Source organism: Microplitis demolitor, chromosome 6 (genome assembly GCF_026212275.2).
Source record: "Microplitis demolitor isolate Queensland-Clemson2020A chromosome 6, iyMicDemo2.1a, whole genome shotgun sequence".
NCBI lineage: Eukaryota > Metazoa > Arthropoda > Insecta > Hymenoptera > Braconidae > Microplitis > Microplitis demolitor.
Genome location: NC_068550.1, coordinates 2,480,892 through 2,488,682, shown reverse-complemented (window position 1 = coordinate 2,488,682; position 7,791 = coordinate 2,480,892). Strand labels below are relative to the sequence as shown.

Below are 7,791 nucleotides of genomic sequence, written 5' to 3'. Positions count from 1 at the left end.
AAAATGTTAAATTTTTTCACTAGCGAGTGATAAAAAAATATAATTATCTAAGTATCAATAGATTGATAGGATAATTTATAAAGTGGCACTTTATAAATCCATTACTCTTTACAATCGTTGGTAAAAAAAAAAAAAAGAAAAGTTCACAAGCACTCTACGCAAGCTGTTTCCCACGTGCCTTTCCAATTTCTTAAAGAGCCGCAACAATTTATGTGACTCGTGTTCATAAACTACAAACCCACCCCTCGTAATTTTCTGTCCGTCTCACACTCAGTGTCTTAACCATCGAAACTAGAAACCGGCGAGCAGCAAGCAACACTTCGGTGTCCCTCGTCGTTCGAGAGTTCTTAAAAGTTACTCCTGGATCGTGTTTCTCGATACTTATTAGCTTTTTCTTTTCCACTCCCCCACCCAGTCCCACTTCCACCCCTACCCGGCTGCAAATGCTAGGTGCGAGCCTTCATTCTTATTTTTTTCATTTTTTACCCTCAACTTGCCCTTTTTTTCATTCTTTCACCTATCCCCCTTATAGAAAGAGTCACTTTCAGGAGGGTTTCACCAAGAGCTTTAAAAGTGCGCGCGAATGAGTGTCAAACTTTCCCAATATCCACGTGTGCACACATTACACACTCAGTCTATGGATCCTTTGCCCGTTCTACTTAACATTTTTTTTCCATTTCCTTTTTCTGGGTGGAAAATTTTTTTTCATACTTTTCTTTGCATGTCAGAAGACTTTGGCGGATATTATCACTAAGTTCTGTGGGGTAGTTTAGTTTACATACTTCTAGACAGTTTAGGTCGTATAATTTTGATCGACATGAAAAAATCCTGGTGATGGCCCAAGAAATTACACTGGTCGGTTACAACTCGAGAAAATTGATTGTGCCTTAAGGGGTTGAAAAGGGGTCGTTCGAGAGTCTGCTTCGTAGTTAAGACTCGTGCCGTGACGTGGCGACACAAGTGTCTTCAACATTCTTAATTTATATGTCTACTTTTTTTTATTTCAAAAAATTATTTATTTCTCCATAACATTTTTCAAAAATTTAAAAATTTTTTTTTAAATTTAAATTTAATTGTAAAAAATTATTTTTTGAAATTTTTTTTATTACTGAAATTTTTATTTTTCGTCACAACAATTTTTAGCCTAAATATTTTGAAATTAAAAAAAAAATCAAGACTCAGTTACTAAACAAAACTATTTTTTTTTTTTTTTTTTTTTTTTCAAAATTTCGACTAAACCCTTGCTCGCATAATTTTTCAAAATTTTTTTATCGCTGTATTCAATTAAATTAAAATAAAATATTAATTACCTATCAATTAATATTTTACTTAAATAATAATTAATCAATAATAATATCATCGAAATATAAAATAAAACTAAATATATAACGATCGGAAAATATTTAATTGACTAATTAAATATTAAAATCCAGAGTCAATAATTATTTAAAATAATTAGCAATTTATTTAATCATTTATCTGGCATAACGTTTCACAATTAATTAAAAATATTCAAATCCCTTCATTACAAAATGATAATAAAAAAAAAATAGTAATTGTCTTTAGTTCGAGAATTAAAACCTCAAGCCGTAAAATAAAAGGAGATCGCGATGCAGTACGAAGCTAATTCTCTATTCAGTACAGCTCGCGTTAATTAATCTCTATAGATTAACCCAATTAAGTGTACATCTGTATATATGTATATATGTATATATTAAGAGGGATGGCTCGTTCATAACGAGTAAGAGCCTTTTGGAGGCTTCGTTTTCAACGACCAGGCACAAGTGTACTAAAGAGTGGTCGTTAAAAACCCCACTAATAATTATGAATGCTACTTAAAATTTATATATTTTTATTAATATAATACACTCACTAAAACTTAAAATATAAATAAAAAAATTAAAATGCATGAGCTGCTAAATGATGTAAATTTATGATAAAAAATAAGAGAATAATAAGAATAAAGGAAAAGAAGGAGAGAGAGAGATTCAGTAAATTATAATTAATTGGACAACTTAAAGGGCTTTATACTTATAACCCCTTTATTTTGATAACTTAATTCAGCTCATCAACAAACCAAATTAATGGATTTTATTTAAAACCAAGTGCCGACTAAATATTTTACTCGGTGACTTAATATTGAGTGTATTAAATAAAGTTTAAGATCGAAACGAGTTTTTGGTCTGTTACTTTTATTTGGATTCATTGGTTCGTTAACTAGAATAAGGCCCATGGAATAATGGGCTCAGGGCTTAGGGCGAGGGGTTCAACAATTTATGATTGTCTTGAGTCTTGAGGTAGAAAAAGACAAAGAGAAAGACTTACATTGAAGGAAAGGGTTACAATGCTTTGTATATATAACCTCTTCTCCAATTAAAATTCAACGCCCGTGGACGGGTCGTGTAATTGGTCGAGATCTTCTTAAGCGGGAAAATAACTTCCAAAGGGTTCGAGAGTTATATTAATATATTCCTGGGGTTTCGAGCGACTTCTTATTGTAGATTGCTGTTAAATCTTACCACCAAAAAAATTTATATATTTAAATATATTAATATTAATATACAATTCAAATTTCGGAAAGTTTTTTTGTAATTTCACATTACAATTGTAATAATATTTTTTTTTAAACTGAGTCGTAGTTTTTTGAGACAACGTTGTTTTTTTGACACGGTCATAAAATTATTATATAAATTTTTGACGGCATTATTTCAAAATTTATTTTCAATTTTATTTTTTATAACGATAAATTTGTAATTTTAGTTTAGTAGTCAAGTTTGTATTAATTACTGTATATTATAAAATTACATCATAGCTATATTTGGAAAAGTGGGGCAAGAAATAATGCGAGTAATTGAAATTTAATAGATTTTTAGCACCGAATGCAATCCGCTTGTGTTGTCTATTCCAAACAAACCTATTAAAAGATAACCAATTATTTTTTTTCACTAATTACAATTTTTTTGAGTACACTAGCGTACGTCTCATATATATTTATTTTAATGTATATTTTCGTGTCGTTTGCATATATTTTTTTGCTTTCGGCCAATAGATTAATCGGAAACGAGGCATCATAGATCTCATGCCTTTTTTTATTCAAGGATTCACTCTCCATATATATATGTAAAATCTACAATGAATTATCAAAAATTTTTTTTCCAAATTTTCCAAGTATTTCAATCGAAAATTGTCTTGATAATTCGTATGGCATTGGAATGCCAATCGTCAAAATTTTATTAAAACTTTCCATGCAATAACATTTTTTTGTTATCAAATTTTTGACGCCTTGAGCAGTTCGTTGTGTCTTATCTCCCCCAACTTAGGTGTATAAAGAGCTCGAAAACAATATGATACATATTATATATCTAAAAATAATTGTGATATTGTGCCATCAAGGTCAAAAAAGCTTAAAAGCATGATAAAATAGAATTATAAAATAAAGTAACGGTACATCGAATTGTTCAAATTCACAAAACATTCCAGCTGGTACATTTGTTCGATAAATACTTACCCTGTTCATTAGTAATTTTTTTTTAATTACAAAAAAAAAATAACAATGAATTTACATCCTTCCAGTGTTACTATATCGATATTTATAATTATTAATAAATTAAATATGTTATTGGTAACGTCAGAATTGATTTCAATTCAAAAAGGTGATCCAAGTGATGGTCGTGAGTATGTAAACGGAAGTAAGTCTTTTAATGGATATTATTTTTTACACAGTTGGAAAAACGATTGATAAAATTATTTTTTTGAATTTTATAAAAATGAATTATTATTTTTAAGCCGACTTCGCGGAATTTAATAGCATGTACGGAATAACTATCGATGAAGAATACTTACGTGACGACGGATATAGTTCTGGTCGATGTGATGGGCTTGATCCATCGCGTAGTATTTGGATTGGGCATAGTTTAAATTATCCAAACAGATGCCCAGGAAGAATTCATTTTTGCCGACTCAAAGCAGTAAGTGAATATTGTTTGTAAAAATATTATAAAATATAAAATATATAGAATATATTGAACTATTGGGAAATAAATAAATTAGAAAAGCGAAAGACGAAAGGCAGTAGAAAAAGAAATGATTGACACCCTTGGTTCAAGGCCCACAAATCTTTCCGGATATCTAAAACGTAAAGATATTTCACGTAATTTTCAAAAAGTATTAAACTACACTGGTAACATTTGCAAGTGTATATGTGAACGTACTTATGATCCAAATCCCATTGATATTCGTGGCAAATTGCTTAATTCTTTTTGTAATGATCCAGTATCAGTTGATGATGGATAGTAAGTTTTTTATTTAATCGTTACTTGAGTCAAAAAAAAAATTCTAGTTCAGTCCTCAAAAGTTTCAATTCCTTTGATGTTCTATTTCCCGCCAAGAAAGTTCTCAAATTTTGAATTAGATCGATTTAAAATTATAACTAAGACCTCAAAATTCTCAATAAATAAAAAGTTATATTTTGGACCCGTAAAAAAAAAATATATATATGCGCGCAAATTTCATATATAAGACATATACCTCATATATACAATTCGCTAGTATATAAATTTTTTCATATGGGGATTTTTGAAAATTTTAGATAGAAAAAGGACGGGAGAGAATACGTCGAATAAAATTGTTCCTGTATTTTTTGAGTATTTTAAAGCTCTAGTTCAAATTATATTACTCTTGTTTAGTTTTCAAAATGGCAAAAATTGTCGTAACTACTATTTTGATGACTAAACTAGAATAACTTCTTATTGTTGTCAATTTTAAAATTCAAAACTGATCTTCAAACTCCTTATTGAGAACTTGAATCCAAATTTTTTTTTTGACTCGGGTAATTAATCTTAAAATTTATTTACATAATCACTTTTATGCATTAGAGTATTTTTTACAAATAAATGAATCTTTTAGCGTTGCAACTGGCGCGAGATTTAAAATATACGGTAATGTAATTCACCTTGAAATTCAACAAGCTAAATTATCAGAAGGACAAATTGATTCTACAACTTTGAATTGGAAAACTTCAAGTAATTGTAATTCACCAAGAAAAGTCACTAGTAATTTTGTAAGAAGAAGCTACAGCTGTTTAAAACTTATATTAGAAGATATGATTTTACCAGAGAATGCAGTTTTGACTGGTATTTTATTTATGATACTTTTTAGAGTAAATAATGATTCGAATAAAAATTTTTTATAATTATTTGAATTATTGTTCAGGTATTTTGTACGGTCAATCAGTGCGTGGACGTTATATTGATGACAATGGAAATTTTGATAATGACAAAGAAGAAATTGTAATAAGAAGTCAATGCCGTGAAAAGTAATTATATAATAGAATAGACCTTTAAAATGATTAATTTTTAATTTCAATTTATATAAATTTGAGTCTCACAGCCAAGACTGAAACCATCTTCTTACATAATTTATTATTTGTTTTAGAACCACTAAATTGGTATATCCGAACAGGAATCTTCTGCCGTCTACAGCTTCAATAGGAAACAATACCGAACTCAGTAAATCATGCGAACATCACATATCATTCAGTGGAACTTCTGATATTTATGATGGTATGCAACATGTTGTTCCGTATGTCGATTTACAGGAAATCGTCGCTAATAAAAGTTCACCTGAACCCATTCGCGGAATCGGATTGTACTTGCGAGGTCATCCTGGCTACGGAGGATTCCTGGCTCTCAAGATTTTCAAAAAAAAACTTTAATTTCTGATGATAAATTTTAAAATAGCGACGTTCGTCTCATCAATAACTGATGTAGAATAAATGTCATTATTTCTGGATCCTGTAATTTTTATTGACAACAATAAAATTATTTTGACAGCTATTCTAATTTTTTATTGGTCTAACAATGAAGTTTTCAAAAATTATGTCCCAGATTTGACGATAAATTTTGGATTAGGATGAACATTTTTTTTTTAATTTAAAGACTTAACTGAATTTTTTCGGCAGCAAGATGATTAATAACAGTGAGTCTGACGACAGTGATATTGGCAACCGCACCCCTATTATGACATAAAACCATGTAATTAGCCATTCGAGCCTTTGTCCGTATTGCCCTGTCAATGGCGCCGCACTTTAGTCCCGCTCGAGGCTGCCGAGAGACGTGGAGAGAGTGTTTGTGTGGAAAGGGATGAAAAGAGTGAGAGGGACGCGCCGGGATGAGGCATCAAGTACCCGCTAATTAATACCCCTAATTGCGTCGACCTCAGCTTACTCCCACAACTCTGTATATTGCCAGTATACTCGCTTACACATCGCAAATTATTTATAACGTACTTACTTTAGTCTTTTCATGTATAAATCTACAGCTAAATTTTCTTCGTCCTTTTCATCATTTTTTATTTTTGCTTATTGAAATTTTTTTTTTTTTTATTTTTACAATTAAAGCTTTTGAACTTCAAAAACTCCAAATATACATGCATTTATTAATAACTCTCGTAAAAAAAATTTTTTTCCTGGACGTGGGCAACGAGTCCGATTTTCTATAATTAATTAATGATTTTTTTTCTTATAATTTATTAAGTCACTTATTAGTAAAATCATAGTTTACTTCTTTTTTTTTTAAATTACAATTATTTTTTTTTTTAAACAATTAAATGACAATTAGAAGCAAAAAGTAAATTAATTTTGTATCATAAAACTATTTTTTAGTTGAGTGATGAACTCATTACCGATTAAAAGCTAATGATATAAGAAATGACCGTCTTATACACACAAGGTCAAAAAACGCTAATTAACACCAGTACTTGTTTCTAAAAATACGAAATTATTAAAAAAATCTAAAAAATATCTAGAAAATTAAACTGAAAAAAATGTTGTAATTAATATCAAACTTTTAAAAACCTTGACAATTTAATTCTGCATGGCAATTAAAATCCACTAAAATTAATTACTCTGACGTAACTGCGCCATGCTTTGCTCTCCCATACATCGAGCAATATCTACTTTACTTCACACAGACAGATATTTAATCTCACATATTTAAAAAACAAACTTATTACTTATAACTGTTCCGGAAAAAAAAAAAAATTCAAATACTCAAAGTAACTCTGGAATTCAAAAATAATCCAGACACTCCATGAAATAGAAAATTCTGCACTTGTACTTCAACCTTAAGCAGCAAAAAAAATAAAAAAAACATGTGGTATGTTTTCAATTCACCGATGCAATAAATTCAGCATCCCCAGTGTGTGAAAACAAAGGCGACCCTTAGCAGTTTTACCAGCGGGGCCAGCGTCTAAGTTACAGCCACCTATCCTCGCAACATGTCGCGTATGTTTTACAAACTTTTCAATGTTCTTATATATATGTTTTCTCAACAGCCTTTCTCTCTTTTAAACCTCCCCCTTCTTTATAACTCCTCCAGCATACAGTACACACATTTATTAGCCCCCCCCCCTTCCCACCCACTTTCCAATAAGAAATGTCACATGTCAAGAAATAACCGACAAGCTTTTTACTATCAGTATCGACATTTTATATATATGTTTGTAATCTTTTTATTGATCCCTCTGGCTCTCGATCCCTTGGCTCTGCTCGAGTACAATGAGGTCGAAATATCGCTGGTAGGAAACGAAGGCGCGAGAATGAAATTTAGTAATCGAGCCGGAGGGTTAACGTGTTGCGGCGCAGTTAACGAGTGCGGTAGACCAACCCGCCGGAAAACCCGGGTGTCGTCCTCTAATATATGTATATACTCGATATCTACATATGTATATATTTAGGGTTGTAATATATAGCTAGTGAGTAGGAGAGAAAAGCCCTGATGGTAACTCATGCGA

The 7,791-nt window shown here is 30.6% G+C and overlaps 1 protein-coding gene across 1 annotated transcript; it reads left to right on the top strand.

Moving 5' to 3' along the window:
* Positions 1-2,844: 2,844 nt before the first annotated feature.
* LOC103576046 (uncharacterized) lies at positions 2,845-5,813 on the top strand. Its single transcript, XM_008556068.2, has 6 exons — positions 2,845-3,689; positions 3,787-3,968; positions 4,051-4,292; positions 4,906-5,132; positions 5,212-5,314; positions 5,434-5,813. The coding sequence occupies exons 1-6, from the start codon at positions 3,554-3,556 to the stop codon at positions 5,711-5,713; spliced, it is 1,170 nt and encodes a 389-aa protein (XP_008554290.1). The 5' UTR covers positions 2,845-3,553; the 3' UTR covers positions 5,714-5,813.
* The last annotated feature ends 1,978 nt before the right edge of the window (positions 5,814-7,791 follow it).